The sequence below is a fragment of the Strix uralensis genome, chromosome 6 (assembly GCF_047716275.1).
Source record: "Strix uralensis isolate ZFMK-TIS-50842 chromosome 6, bStrUra1, whole genome shotgun sequence".
Taxonomy (NCBI): domain Eukaryota; kingdom Metazoa; phylum Chordata; class Aves; order Strigiformes; family Strigidae; genus Strix; species Strix uralensis.
Genome location: NC_133977.1, coordinates 6,235,947 through 6,251,709, shown reverse-complemented (window position 1 = coordinate 6,251,709; position 15,763 = coordinate 6,235,947). Strand labels below are relative to the sequence as shown.

The following is a 15,763-nucleotide window of genomic DNA, read 5'->3' as shown; positions in this document are numbered from 1 at the left end:
CTGTCTTCAAGCTTCAAATCTGCTGTTTGTGTCCAAGTCCAGGAGATAGCATTTAGTATAATTTTCATCTCTAATTACTGGTGTTCTTTTCATACTTCCTTATTACTTGGAAAAAAAATAATGTGTGGATACAATATATTTTCCACCTGAAAAGGCAAATAATGTTCATATTACTCCTTCTAGTGAGTTCCTACCCAAAACATCTTCCAGCAAAGTGGGAAGATTATGGGGCTATAGTCTTTGTCTAATATAAATAATTTATAGCTCCGTTGAACCTATGCCGAACTGATATCATGGCTGCAGTGGTGCACAATGTCTTTGTCTTCAGTGGGTCTATAAAAATTTGTACCAACTGAAGGTCTTGCTCTTCTGTGTTCCAGGGCAGAAGTAGATGAAGAAATAGATGTTTTATACATGCGTGTACTGGATTCTGGAATCGCCTCTCCAATGTCTGTTTGCACAGAAGCATCTTACGCTTGTATATGTAGACTTGAATCTTGCAGTCATTTGAAATACTTTGACAAATACTGATAGCTTATAATCATTCCTTGAACAAGCATGATTCTGCAGAAGCATTTATTTTGTGTAATGAGAGTCACATGTTTTGGATCAAATTTAGCTTTTCTGAATCCTTTCTAATATCACCACTCTCTCTTTTTGTGTAGAAGATACTTAAGTACTTTCAGTTGCTCTGTATTGAAATGCCTTCAAATTAAGCCTAAAATGAATAGTGTCAATGCCTACATCCTTTTTACTGCCTGTTAAGAGTATTCTTAGCTTTCATTGACATCCTACCAAAAGAGGTAGTCCTGAGATGGACTGAGCAGACTTTATTGCCAGGGGCTGTAGAGATTCCTAGGTTGCTACACAGCATTACATACTGTGCCAGACCCTCTTTACTTCTCAAAATGCAAGTTAGTCTGTATAAGTAACTAAAGCAGCCTTCAGGCTTCTGCATCACAGAATCATGTTTTCTTGGGGGCTGGTAAAGTAGGTAAATAGTGGTAAATATAATCAAATAAATAAAAATAAGTAATCTGCAGAGAGACCTGGACAGGCTGGAGCGATGGGCTAAGGCCAACTGTAGGAGTTTCAATAAGGCCAAATGCCGGGTGCTGCACTTGGGCCACAACAACCCCCAGCAGCGCTACAGGCTTGGGGAGGAGTGGCTGGAGAGCTGCCAGTCAGAGAGGGACCTGGGGGTGTTGATTGACAGTCGGCTGAACAGGAGCCAGCAGTGTTCCCAGGTGGCCAAGAAGGCCAATGGCATCCTGGCCTGTATCAGAAATAGCGTGGCCAGCAGGGACAGGGAAGGGATCTTACCCCTGGACTTGGCACTGGTAAGGCCGCACCTCGATGACTGTGTTCAGTTTTGGGCCCCTCACTCCAAAAAGGACATTGAATGACTCGAGTGTGTCCAGAGAAGGTCAACGAAGCTGGTGCAGGGTCTGGAGCACAGGTCTTATGAGGATTAGCTGAGGGAACTGGGGTTGTTTAGTTTGGAGAAGAGGAGGCTGAGGGGAGAACTCATTGCCCTCTACAACTACCTGAAAGGAGGGTGCAGAGAGCTGGGGATGAGTCTCTTGAACCAAGTAATGAGTGATAAGACAAGAGGGAATGGCCTCAAGTTGCACCAGGGAAGGTTTAGACTAGATATTAGGAAGTATTTCTTTACAGAACGGATTGTTAGGCGTTGGAATGGGCTGCCCAGGGAGGTGGTGGAGTCCCCATCCCTGGAGGTGTTTAAGAGTCGGATCGACATAGCGCTGAGGGATATCGTGTAGTTGGAAACTGCCAATGTTAGGTTAATGGTTGGACTAGATGATCTTCAAGGTCCTTTCCAACCTAGATGATTCTGTGATCCTGTAAATAAGGAGAGGGCAACATAAGTAAACAGGAAGGAATGAAGACATTTCCGTAGGTGAACTCTGTATTCCATGTTGAAGATAGCTCATAGAATAATTCATCCAGGTTATCTGCAGCTTTGTCATCTTATTTGAGTCCTCAAAAAAAAAAATCTTGCATATATTTGAGCTTATGAGATAACATTTGTAAAAAACTCACAGTCCTTTTTATTTAAACAAGAAATTTTTTTCTCTCTTGTATTTAAGCTATTTGGAAGAAAGGAAGGGAAAGAACAATTGTTTAAATGGAAGTACTCTGTTGTACAGGATATGTCTTTTGACTGTTATGAACAATAATACATTTCAGAATGAAAAGCAGTAAAACAGGAACACAGTGTGGTGGGATAGTACTGTTACTAATTGTTTATGATCATAAAAGGTAAATGCCTTGAGATGATAAATGTATTTGTGATTCTAGTTTAGGTAAATTCTAGCATAAGAAGGGAGACATCAGTGAAGTGAGAAAAAGGAAACACGGAATAAATATCTCTCCATTTCTCTTCTACTAGGTATGAACTCATAGAGAGGGGTGTGTTCACAGCTGAAGACGCTGGACTGGTTCCAACTGCCTATACCCGCAACCAGCAACTTGAGGCTGAGAATATGCGTTTGAGGAAAGATTTGGAAAACTATAAACTTGCTGCGAAGTATGTTATTTGGTCTTCATGAAACTTTGATATACAGTAATAAATGGCCAGATAAAGTAAACCCAAGTACTTAATGGAAATAATAAGTTCCTGTTTGTTATGCTGGCTGCACATATTTTTACATCTAGGTGACATTTATAATTAAAGTTCAAGTTTCTCTGAGCTCTATTAGAAACCTAAATGTTAATTTCTTTTATTTGTATTTACTGGGCTATAGAAAATAATTTTCAATATCCAGTAATCACAACAAATTACTGCAAGGAGTCATGAGAGTATAATATGTAGAACTAAAAAATAAATGGTTATGTGCAATTTGTATTGAAATACAGTACTATAAATTACATCTACCACAAACATCAACATAGGAGAAAATCACTATACATTTATTCTTCATTTTTTTTAATTGCAAAAAATCTATCACTCTATCCCTAGTGGTAAATGGTTGTCAGTGTAAATTACCATCACTAAATATACTTGTGTGTACATTGTAGTAGGTGATTTTACAAGTCAGTTGTACTTTGGTCATAAGAGAGTTAAAATATTTAGCCTATAATGGAGAGATGCAATAATGAACTTACATGTAACAGCCTTTTCTGAAGAATGGTACATCTGCACATGTATGTGCTTACTGAGAATTTACCTGGGACCTAATAATGTACTCACTTCAATTTTGCCAGTGCATAATTTTAAAATACGGAGCTGTAAAAAAATGTTAACTCCATATCTCTGATTTTCCTCAAGATTGCTCAATCAAGATTTTCCTTTATATGAAAAATAGCTACTTAAATAATCATTGCTGCGATAATAATGATAATCAGATTATTTTCCAATGATAATGATTTATTACATTTTAAATTAATAAACTAATTGGCCATAGTCTAATAATTTAAGTAAATAGCTTTAATAATCAAGTCAAATATTGTGTAGTCTAAATATACTTTTGCAATGGGAGTTGGGCCACATAGAAAACATTCCTTTATTTTAATCTGCAGCTTCTTTTGGACAATGGATAGTTAGGGGTTGTGTGTCTCACTTCAGTGAGGGAGTAAGAAGCAGTAATGCATAGTAAAAGAAGGAAAGACAAAATCCATCCCTTCTGAAATTTATTATTGTCGCTAGTAATTCTAACAGACTTTCCTTTCTGTTTTTCTCCCCCCCTGCCCCCACCTTTTTTCTTTTTCCCCCCCACCCCGTATGAAGCAGAGCATGCTATAACAAGATAATCTGAGTGGATTATGACTTGATAAGAGTTTTCCTGGGTTTGTGGGATTGCTACATGATTGTTTAAGAACATAAAGCTCAAAACCATGTCACCGTGGTCATGAATGAGTTGGGTTTTCCCATAAGAATGTCTATATCCTCTGTGGGGTGCCAGAAAATTTTTTTATAGCAGAAGTCTAGTTAAAAGGCTGGAAGATGACATGGTAATGTGCAACAGCAAGAAAGCAGGGGAGGGAAAAGACGTTGCCAATATGCTAAATTCCTACAGGCTCTCTTAAATAAAACTCCCAACACTCACTTAAGTGAACTGTGCTAAAAAAAATAAAATCCATGAACTGAAACTGTGCCTTCCTTTTTCACATTCTAGTGTTTGATGAAACCTAAACCAGCAGTGCTGTGATGGTAAACAAATGGGTCATGTCACCCATTTGGTATTCCAGAGAGGGCAGTGAGAGATAGGGCAATTCTATATGACACAAATTAGAAGTGTTCATTGGCATTTACCATTGAATACTGCACTTATTCTGCATGCACCTTGTTAAAACACTATTAAAATTAGTCCTCCTTTCTCCTCTTGCAGGAAGAGCTTTATTTTCATAGTCTTTCTGCTAACGTTAGAATGGAGTATATGTAGATGTGAAACAGTTTGTGCTAATGGTCACTTCATTTTTCAACCTTTTTATTTCAAGTAACTTTCAAAGTTTTCATTGTTACTAATGTTCAGCACTTCTGTGACATTCATTTCACTTATTTTGTTTTGAATAATTTATGAATTAAAACAGTACTGTTTCTGGAATAACGGGTGAAATTGAGCATTTCTGCTGTACATACCATGAGTTAGTGTTCCTTTATGTCTTTTGGATAAACCCTGATCATAATACACTGTACTAAATCCATTTACAGTAGTGACTGTTAACAGCATTTTTTCTTGTTCATACATTCAATAACTGGAGTCAGTACCTTTGCTATGATAAAGCAAATATTCCAGCAGGAGCCAAAATCATCTGGAGGACAATTTGAGTTTTCAAGTATTGAGAGAGAATTCACCAGCTTGCACTGAAAACAGAATGCCTAAGAGCACTGAAGAAATGCTGATTTGACTGGTTAGAAACTAAGCATTTGTGTGAGCAAAGAAAGCCTCATATTTTCCTCTGTGGATTAGTTGGAAAACTTTCATTGTGAGATACAGTGCTGTGAAGAAAGCTTTTAATTACATTTCATATTTTTCAGCTTGGTACTCTTGACAGCCATCCTGCAGAAAAGAGATTCTGTTTGGGATTTAGGCAGTGTGGGGGCCCAGGATAAATGACTGTAAACCAATTACCTCCTGCTTTAATGTTGTTTAGCAACTGGTGGAAGAGATTCCGTGTCTAGAAGCTAGCTGCAATTGTATTTTGGGTATTTTAATATACTATTTACATGATTGCATGGCAAGCAGGTGGGCAAATAGAGTAGACTGCAGGCTCTTGGTTACATTTCACTGGGGCGTTTCATTATTTAAAGAGAAAAATCACAATCAGCTTCACTTCCTGTGTACGATGAGTATGTATTTTTAGTAGGCTCTCCAATGTCTGAAGGCATCTTGAGATGTAACAAAATCCCTGAATGCATACATTAAAAGAAATAAATATTAGCATAGTTCTTTTAGTCGGCAGCTAGTGATAGTTATTACCTTAAGGTTTAGATACACTACTAACCTTCTAAAACCAGACATTGTGTTGTGATAGAAATCAAAACTAATTTTATGTTGGTTTTCCATGTGACAGTAGTTAAAGTATACCTTAAGTGTACTCCCTTTCTCTTTCTTTTATCTTGAAGGCTACAGTTGAGCCCTGATTGATTTACTGGTAAGGGATGTTGTTATCTGCTGCAGTATTTCTCTAATGGAAGCATAGGTATTCTTTCCAATATGCAAGAAAATTTTGAAACTAACATCTCTGAAAATGGTTAACAGAAGACTAGTTAATTTTAATTCATTGTCTTCAGTGATGGTTTGTCATTCAAGCATTTAATATTCTAGTAATAGTTGCTTGAGTTGAATAATAGATTGTAATTTCATGGCAACATTGAACTCTGCCTATCTGATGATTTAAAATAACTTGAACCCTATCTATTTTGGTGTTTTCCTATGGCCTGACCCTTTGCATTGCTTTTGTATTTAAACATGTAGGTAGACAACATAATGGTGTATCAGGTTTAAGATTGTGTTAATCACAGGGACTGCTGTCATATTTCTAAGTTCTTTAAACATTTAGGAGTTTATTAGGGAGATGGAATGAAAGTTGTGTACAGCTTTTGCCTGAGGTTTGTAATGGAGTTCTCAAACATCATTTAGAAAGTTTGAACGTTTGCAGATATCTTCCTGTCCTGATTTTTGGAAGCACGCTCACAAATACATGCCCAGTTTACAGACACAGTAACTGTCAAAATATGAAGCAATCCTGGGAATCATATTTATTATTACTGTTAGTGCTATCACCAGCAATAAAATCCTCAGCTGATCTCCTATTTCTGTGCCAAAATCTAACCATTCCTGCGCATATTTCTCCACTTATACCATGAAAACAATAAAGTGCACACTTTTTGTATTGTGCACTATATTTAAATGCATCTGTTTAATTATGTGGTACATTTAGCATCCTTGCTGCTAAATGCTATATAAACTAGATACAGTAAAAACACGAGACTATATGTTTTCTAAAACTGTCTTTATTTCAGTTAAAATTTTAGAGCTACATCTTACAGCATCTTGGGGAATAAAGTCCCACCTATATTCAATGGGAACAGGACACGCAACTCACCTTTGAAAATCCCTGCTTGGATTTATTGAACCCTGTCCTCTTCTGCCATTTTTATGAAACTACTTGCTTCAGAAAAGTTTAAATGGGGATAGCTGCAGTCTTTGACATATATCTTAGCTAAAAGAAATGGATATTGGTTTTGCTATGGCTGTAGCAACCTATTTTAGAGCAAGCCATCTGCTTAGCTCTGAAGGGGCAGGTTTTATATTCAAGATCTTAAGGCAAGTCACATTTTGTAAGTGGTGTCATGATGGAGTTCTTTCACAGAACTATCGTGAGACCATCGATTGATTTACCTCTCAAATGTTTCGCTGTTCACAGGAACTGGAGCAGAATCATTAATCTGTACTTTGTATCCCATTCCAATTTCCTAAGTTACTCAGTTCCACAACTTCTGGTATTTGTCCACAGGCGTACACAAAGCTATGTGCATCCCCACGGCTCCTTTGAGCTATTCACAGTGTTACTGTAGGGGCAGCCCTGCCTGCTTTTTCTCAGGTTTGACTGATACATAGTGGCATTAATTCACTGTGCTCTTCTTCAGGTCTTTCTGACTGTTCCTGCTACAAGCAACCATTCATATATAAATGTATACATATAAATATGGTAGTTTGTATAGGTAATAAATATAGTAAATGCATATATAGTAAATATAAATTATTTGTACAATTAAATATAATGCACTGGTGGTTATGGGTCTTCTTCCTGGACCTGTGATTTTACCATACTGCACTGTCGTAGTGGTTTTCCTAACTCTTCAACTCTTTTTGGAGAGGAAACAAGCTTTCTTTTTGTGAAGAGCAAATATCTAAATTCTATGTAAGGTAATTTCAAGCTTCCTTTCCAATTAAACAATCCATCTGCTAATCTTTCCTGCCAAACCCGTTTCAGTAAAGGCAAGGAGAAAATGTATGAAATATATACAGAGTATTTTCATTTACGTTTATGGAGCAGAGCATCTCAGGGTGTCCCATGGCTGTGTGTAGAATGTGCTTAGAAAATAACAGGTTATCAGTATGTTTGTAATTAACTTTGAAATGGATTCCTTTTGCTTCCTGCTGTCACATACAGGGGACTCTTGGGGACAGGCTGCAAATATGATTGAATAGAGCCTAGAACTTTTTTAGCACTGTTTATTCCAGAAGGTCTCTAAATGCATATATTTGCAAGGCAACAATACAGTTATTCTTTTGTGTGTGTCCTTCTAGCGTGTAACAGATGTGATGTAGGTATTAGAAAATCATATTGCAATACACGTTCATGTAGAATTTTAAACCCACAACAAGACTTTTGTTTTCTAATCACCTGTAATTTGAATATGTACCTCCACAAGACCCCTTGTGCTTAAAGTAAGGCTGACCACAACTCTGAGATTTATAATGCCAGAATCCTTATGGATCCTATCTAGAGGAACTGAGGGAAGGTGAAGAGTACCCACGTTTTTGTACATCAGCTGGCAGCAAAAAGACCTCAGAAGTCCATGTTCTCCACCACAGGTCATACTACCAAAAGTTTCCAACTTGGATACAGTAAGCATGTGCATATCTGAAAATTAATTCTATATGTTTTCAGCATACCTTGATGAGCAATTAATAGGAGACTTCTCTCTTTTGTCTTCTGTTTACATATAGCAAAGCAAAAGAGGCTTTCCTAAAAATGCAGAAAGAACGTGACTTCCATCGAATGCATCATAGGCGAGTGGTCCAGGAGAAAAACAGGCTTATTTGTGACATTAAAAGGTAAAAAATTATTTTAATTACTATACACGTAGCATTGAAGAGAATATCTTCAATTATTCCTTGGTAATGAGATAACATTGTGGAATTTAAAGTGCTAAAGTAAAGCTGACTGCGTTTAGTTAGTGTCCTGATAAATAGCAGTTCTATCTGAGCATTCTGTCATGTCTCTTAAACAATTTCTAATGATTTTGTGATATATTTTCCATGGTCTGATGTGGCATTAATATATGCATAGTATTTCTGATAGTTGAAAATATAAGTAAGATTTTCTTTTACCCAGATCTTTTTCCATAAATAAATAGTGATTTCAGGCTTTAGATCCTTTGTCCATTTTAAGGGTAATTGGTATCACACTGAGTTCAGAATCTTTGCATTCATGATTCTCACAGCTGCTATTTTCTGTCCTTTTACATTTTGAACTTCCTATATGAAATTTGCTGTGTTGCTTTGTTTGAAATAAGCCCAAACTAGTCCATTGATACTGAGTTACAATAGTTTATTTTATAGTATTTAATTCCATAATTTTGTCGTTCTGGAATTCTGTGAGTTTTCTATTGACTGTTGTGCTACTTTGCCTCCATGAGTAGAACTTTTATATTGTTTATCTGAAGATCAGTGGGCCAGGTGAAAGACTTGAGTTTAGAATCTCTTCTTTGCATGTGTTTATGCCAGCACTTTTTTAAAAATAACATTGGGGAGTGGCCTACATCTGCAGCTCCAAACAATTACAGAATTTTGTTGATATTGTTATCAATCAGTGCATGTAATAGCAGCTACATGTTCTACATCTTCAATCTTGAAATACATACATACTAATGCAAGAGAGCATTATTCATTGACTTATCCTCTGTGTATCAGCTTTTTGTAAAATGCAGTATTTTTGAAGCTGTTAGTGTCATGTGTTTGTCTTGAGAGATTATATATCTGACTTGTAGTTGGTCTGAAGAATTGAAGTGATTAAGTATTCTAGATGTAATGTGCAGTGAAGAAAGAAATAGTAATCATATTATGACTGTTTTGTCTAGATTAGGATCTTGCTTGGTAGTCAGATAATAGCTGTAATTCTCTTTCTTCCAATGAAATATCATCCGTCTTCAAGAAAACGAGAATTATGAAAAACTCATGTGTAGTATGTGTATGAAGAATTAAGGACAGGTCAAAACTGGATGGATTGTTTTAAAAGATATGAATAAACAAACTATGAATCCCCTTATTGATCTGACTTCTTATTTTTGGTTGGGTTTTTTTTTTTTTTTTCTTGTAGTATTCCAGGTGGGTGGTTACATACTAAATATCTTTGCTGTCTCCTCTGTGTTGACCTTTTGGCACTTTTATCATTTTGTTTGGGGAGGGGTAAAGTTACCCGGACATAAATCTCTGATTTAACTCGTCTTTGAGGAGTCATTTTCCTCTTCTTGTTCACAGGCTGAAGGCACATTATGCATCGTATGAACCAGTGCTGAAGCAGCTGACAGAAAAATACCAGACTGCACTGAGACAGAAAATGTTAACTAGTTTGGAGAGAGACAGAGCAGTTGGGCAGGTAAAACTATGGTGAACACCACTTGCAAAGCTGTAAGGTTTTTACTTTGGTAAACACAGAATATTTCTGTTAAAGCAACTCACTTATGCAGTAGTTTGAAGCAGAATATTTTGGTGAGTTTCATGATATTTGGTGAAAGTATGTGAAACTTACCACTTGTTACCATTTGTGCTACAAAGTAGTTCTGAGTCTGTACTTGCTCAGTGCTGCTCTACACAAGTCAGCAGTGTGCAGACCCTGTTACACTCTCAGTGTTGACAGCTTAAGGAAAGGTGTGATGTTCCCACTGATTCACATGCTTCCATCTATGCCTTTAGAAATCTCTTATTTTAACTTCCTTTATCTACTATTTTATTTTTTCCTAAATATATCCAGGAATGACCTACTAGTTTAGGAAAAAATACATTAAGATATCAGAGACCATTTTTCTGTCTTGTGAGTGGAATAATAGAGTAGTATTTTCCTCCTATAATCTTATCTGATGTATAGGTTGGTATACAAGATTGACTGCTCCTTTAGCTGGAAGTGCTATAAGCACAGGTAGAACAGATGAAGAACAGAAAATTATCTGGCATGTGTTTAACCAATAGGCTGTTAAAAAAAAAAAAAAAGAAGGAAAAAAAGAAAGAAAAAACTCCCCAAATGCATTGCATTTCAGCAGTAGCATCAATTACATGTGGGTAACATGAAAGAAAATTACCATGCTTGCACTCTCTTCTAATAGTCTTCATCTCTCATTTCCTCCTTTCCTCTGCCTCCAATTTTTCTCAGGTTGCCTGAGGGCTTACCTCTAAATGACTGAGGGTTATATGTTTGAGATTTCAATAAGTGAAAGAAAATGTCCTATAGAAAAGAAAGGTTGCTGTCCCTATACCGTTATGCTGAATCAGGAGTACAAAACACGAAACGGTTACAATGCTGTGAAATTTCAGGAACATACGTAACACTTATGCAGTTATGAACTGTATGCATTCTGGAGGGATGACTTCTTTGGTAACACCTAACACTGTATTTTGTGGCATTTTCTTATGGCAAAGCTGTATGTCATACTGTGGCTTTAAGTTAAAGATCAGTACAGTGATAGTGGCTAAAAGTTGACGGTGCAGTAAGAGCCCTAGTATTCTATATGTCTGCATTGTTTTAATAGAGCTGTAAAAGTATTTTGAGAGATTCTGAATGACTTGTATTTTATCACATTGTTTCACTGTGCCTTTCCAAAATCTTGAATTAGGCATAATGTTTATAACCTAGAGACAATAATCAGAAAAGTAAAAATTTATAGATGGAATTTATTACTTATGCAGGCATAAATGCTGTGTGTTGTGAACAGCAGTTCAAAAGCAATGTTTTCACATCACCTCCTCTTGTTCTCTCCTCTTTTAAAACTAGGTTACAGGGTTGCAAGCCGCATTACAAAATCTAGAGTCTGGATGTGTTATTCAGATTCCTGTCACAAAAGGTAAAATACCCTCATCACCAAGCTCAGACTGGTTATGGGGTTTTTGTTGTTGTGATGCATTTCAAAATCTGGTGTAACAGTAAATCAAAAATTCTTGCTCTGTAAACATTTTATCAGCTGTCCTGGTGACAGAGCAGCAGTTTTATCATTTGAATATTTATTCTAAAATGTATCCACTAAGGACAGTGAGACTGCTGATGGCAACATGGAATATGTGAGTAACTGTAGAAAGGCTTTGTTCTAGAAATCTATTTTGTGACTCATTTTGTTATTTTATTCACTAATACTCTTTTTTTTTTTTTTTTAATGCAAGTGTTCTTTTTTAGCTAACTCTTAAGAAAATATATATGATGGTCTGGAAACATTTTGAAAATACTGGTGTTATGAAATCCAACCTCTTATTTTAGCATGTCTCATTTTTACAAGAGGTTGCTAAGGTTATATAATACCTGCTGGAATAATATCTTATCTGTATGGTACTACACTACTTCCCTGGTGTTTTGGGTAAATGCAGAATTATTAAATTATTTTTCTAACTCCATCAGAAAAAAACCTAGCACCTCTGGTTTCCAAAGTAAATGAAGCTCATGCTATGACATTCTTTGTGAGCATCACTCCTACTAATAATTTTGAACCTATTTTCCAATTTCAGCTACATTTGACAGTGAGATAAGTCTCAAAGAAGACAGGTTTTTAAAAGACTCCTGAGAATAGATGAGATGATGAAAAAGGGAAACAGTGAGCTCTGCCCTCTTTGACAACAAAGTATTCACATGAGAAGGGGATGTTGATTCTGCCTTAGTCATGAGCAGGACTCCAATCAGAGATTGCAGTTTATTTGACATTAGAGAACCCCAAATTTCTCAGCTGCATAGGTGACCAATGTAGCAAATATTATACAACTTCCAGGTGAAGCTGTTGCAGTTAGGACATTTTTTTATATCTGTTTATTTTGCGTTTTTTTCCAGTGTGTTAAAGGCCTAAACTTCCTTTTGCACTGGTAATATACCCCAGGTTAAAAGCCAGTGAGTTACCCCAGCCTTTGACAATCAAGCTTCATTAGTTCCTATGTTCATGGAGTTACTTCCATTGTATAAAATTCCTGTAGAAAAGACAAGGCTGAGGAGAATAGTAGCCACATAAAATTTTTTGGTTTCTTTTTGGATTTGTAGCTGAGTGAAGAGGCTAGCAAGCATTTCCTTGACTATTAAGATGGCTTACTTACTATTAATGCAGGCATTTCAACTACCATCCCGATCTTTGCCTCCCTATTATGAGCGTAGCACATTCAGTTTAATTTTTTCCTTTGAATCCTGTCTAATGTAGGTTGAAGCAGCTGGTCTCCTGAATTGTCGTGAATTGCTGTGAGCACGGGACTGAGATCGAATTGCCTGAAAGATGCCCTCATCCTAGTTCAGTTCTTGGTTTCCATGCAGCGGTGGGAGGCTTGTATTGCTGAGAGAGACCCTTGGAGCACACGCTATTCCTTTTCTAAACTACTGTTTAGTTAAGACCGTAGCTGCTTTCATTTCTGGCAAAACTTGGAAGGGTTCTGTAGTCTTACCCAGCATAAATTAAGCTATGATTTTATTTTGTATACAAACAAATAGCTACTAAACTAATAACTTCTGTAAAGACAGACTTCAGATGTGTTAACACGGTGGAATACTGAAGTACTGGTGGCAAACCTCTTCAGTGTTCTTTCTGTGATAGATAATTATCTATTCCTAGATAATGGATTAGAATCCATTCGAATTTGGATTCTAATGCCTTTTTTTGTATGTGCCTCCTAAGCAAGGCACATTTCAGGCTCCCAGAATACCTTTCTGTGGCTGTATGTACTGGATACGCTCTGCTGTAGTCTTTAAATCTTGTTACAACTAAAAGTATAAGCCTCTGCCTCACTACAGAGCACTGTGCTCATTTTCATCCCACTTCAGATAGGGAGGTAGAGAACGGGCTTTTTATTTTATGTTAGTTTAGGGCATATACCATTCAACTTTTCATTATACTCTGGCTTGAGGATATATAGTGTGGGTTCTTCCCTCATACTAGTGTTTTACAGTATAGATGCCCCATCTGTCTGTTTTTCTTATTACACATACTTTTATTTGTTGTTTGAGTGATTCTAAAAACCACTCTCTGGCTGTTCACAGTACTTGTTTATTCTCCAAAACTCTTGAGAGCCCTTTATAATACCAGAAAGTGACAAGCAGGGGAGCACTTCAAAAATAATAATATAAAGAAAAAAAAAAAGTCACTTAGTCTCCAACACAAATTATTTAGCTCATCAGCCACCCATGTGCTTGTACAAGCCTTAATTTGCTACATACCTTGTGTATCATAAATTAAGCAGTATTTCAGATCATTTCTTTTCAGTGCTTTGTCCTCTAGTACTACGTAATTTTTATTACCCTTTGTAGGTCATACTCATGTCTCAGTGGGCGATAGTGTCTCTTACTCAGATACTTTCTGCTGCCTCTTGAAGGATGGTCGTGTTCTGTTGCCTCCTGAATTCTTATTCCTGAGACAGTATAAATGCAACCTTGAGAAACAAGCAGTGCGTAGATACTGGAGAAATGTTTGCTGCATTTTTCTCTGAATTTAAGTTCTTAGTTTGGAAGAAATGAGTGCTGTTGGACTTGCAGATCTCTGCTGTAAGGAGACCTACAGGTGCATTTTTTCAGTTGCCATCTCTTCGGGGCTCACTTTTATGCCTTAGTACATTGGTATGTTTTAGTTAGAAGATAATAAACATTCAGACTGGCAAGGTAAGATGCCTTTTGCCAAGGTAAGATGCCTTTTCTGGCCAGCTGTCTGCTCTCACTGCAGTGCAGAGCATGAAGGAAGGAGAATGGCTCTGCCCGGCAGCAGGAGATTGTCCGTCACTGCTCCAGATGCTACTTCTGTCCCACAACTGACTTGACTGCACAACACCTGGAATGCTGGCTTTCGCTAGAGGGCACTGAGAGTGGCTTTTAAGTAGTTTTGGATTTGCTGAATTGTTTGGGGTTTTGAATAGTGGCAATGAGGTCCTGCATGTGCAATCAGGTTGTAGGTTTGTTTTTTGGGGGTTGTTTGTTTGTTTGTTTTTGGTGGTTTTGTGGTGATGTTTTTTTTTCCTGAGTGAGTCATGTGCATAATGAAGAACAAAGGGAAGCTTCGTAGCCTTCACAATGACTTTGCATTGTAAATTTGTATCTGATGGCTAGGTAGAAAAAAAATTAACAGTAGTTAATTTTATAACTATTCTGGACTTAGTACATAGGCATTTGATGTAGCAGCTTTCAGCCCTTTTCAAACAATTAAAGAGGATACCATCTATAATACAGAGCATGTAATTTATTTACTAGGGTTATTTTGCTGTCCCACTGGCAGACTGCTGTTCAGCTTTGCAAACAGCACTTTGTACACAAATCCTTCAAGAGAAAGTTTTCTTTAGGTGTCTTAAAAATTATTAGAAGGTTAAAGTTTTATTTCCTATTTACTTACCTTGCTTGTTAGTTGATAGGAAGGACATTCAATAGTTGGAGAGGAACTAGTTAACAGTTAGGATCAGGACTTGGAGATCTTGTAGACTGCTTCTCTGTCCCTGCTGTGCTCACTCAGAAGCCAGCTCTGAAAGAAGAGTTGTATTTTGAGTTCAGGTTATTTTTTAAAATGATTGGATGTTTTGTATAAGAAGATTTGCATTAAAAACCAGTTTTGTTTTAAATCTGGTCCTCCCTGATGTGGTATCAAGATCATACATAGAGGAATAAGTAAATTTTTTTTTAAGGTTATTGGTGTATATTAACAGAACACTCACACCCTTACTTACGGATCAAGACACAGGGTTAAGTGGTGCTCTGAAAAAAGACCACTTTTGCCTGAAGGAATTAAACAGTGTTGATTGTGGCTTTCTTATAAACCTAAGTGAATGCTGCTATAACAGCTGGTTCTAAAATCATGTTATAAAGCTGTTACTTGCTCAGTACGTTTCTTGTATTTTCTAAAAGCAACAGCTGCTTATTTATTACCCAATTATATTCAGAAGTTGAATTCAATGAGTTTCTCTACTCATGGTTGAATTAACTCATTGCTAAGCCTGTTAACTGTGCTTTTCCTTTCCTTGATCTAATGTAATTGCTGTTAGAAGGTCATGCAAAAAGAAATTTAAAATGCATCAGTTAAAGTACTTAAACCTTGTTGTCCCTGTTCCATCTACAATTGAATCAGAATAGAAAATCTGTAAACACAAGCTGCTGACATCTTAATGCAATCCCAACAGTTCTTTAGAATTTGTTCAGGGTTTTTTTAATGGTTACTGACTTTTTAAGCCCTTTAACTGTCATAACTCTGTTGGTTTATAAGTATGTGTATTTCAAAACCCAACAAACCAAATGCTCCGTGAGGAACCTGCTAGTGGGTAGAAGTTACTAAGTGTGTAGAAAGTGTTTGACATATAAA

The 15,763-nt window shown here is 36.7% G+C and overlaps 1 protein-coding gene across 1 annotated transcript in view; it reads left to right on the top strand.

Annotated features, from left to right (window-relative positions):
• The window catches only part of SPAG16 (sperm associated antigen 16), a 32,109-nt gene that overhangs the window by 14,648 nt on the left and 1,698 nt on the right, over positions 1-15,763 (top strand). Inside the window, exons 5-8 of the mRNA XM_074872360.1 lie at positions 2,414-2,551; positions 8,205-8,312; positions 9,738-9,855; positions 11,245-11,314. Coding sequence (XP_074728461.1) covers positions 2,414-2,551; positions 8,205-8,312; positions 9,738-9,855; positions 11,245-11,314 — 434 coding nt within the window. The remainder of the gene's footprint in view (positions 1-2,413; positions 2,552-8,204; positions 8,313-9,737; positions 9,856-11,244; positions 11,315-15,763) is intronic.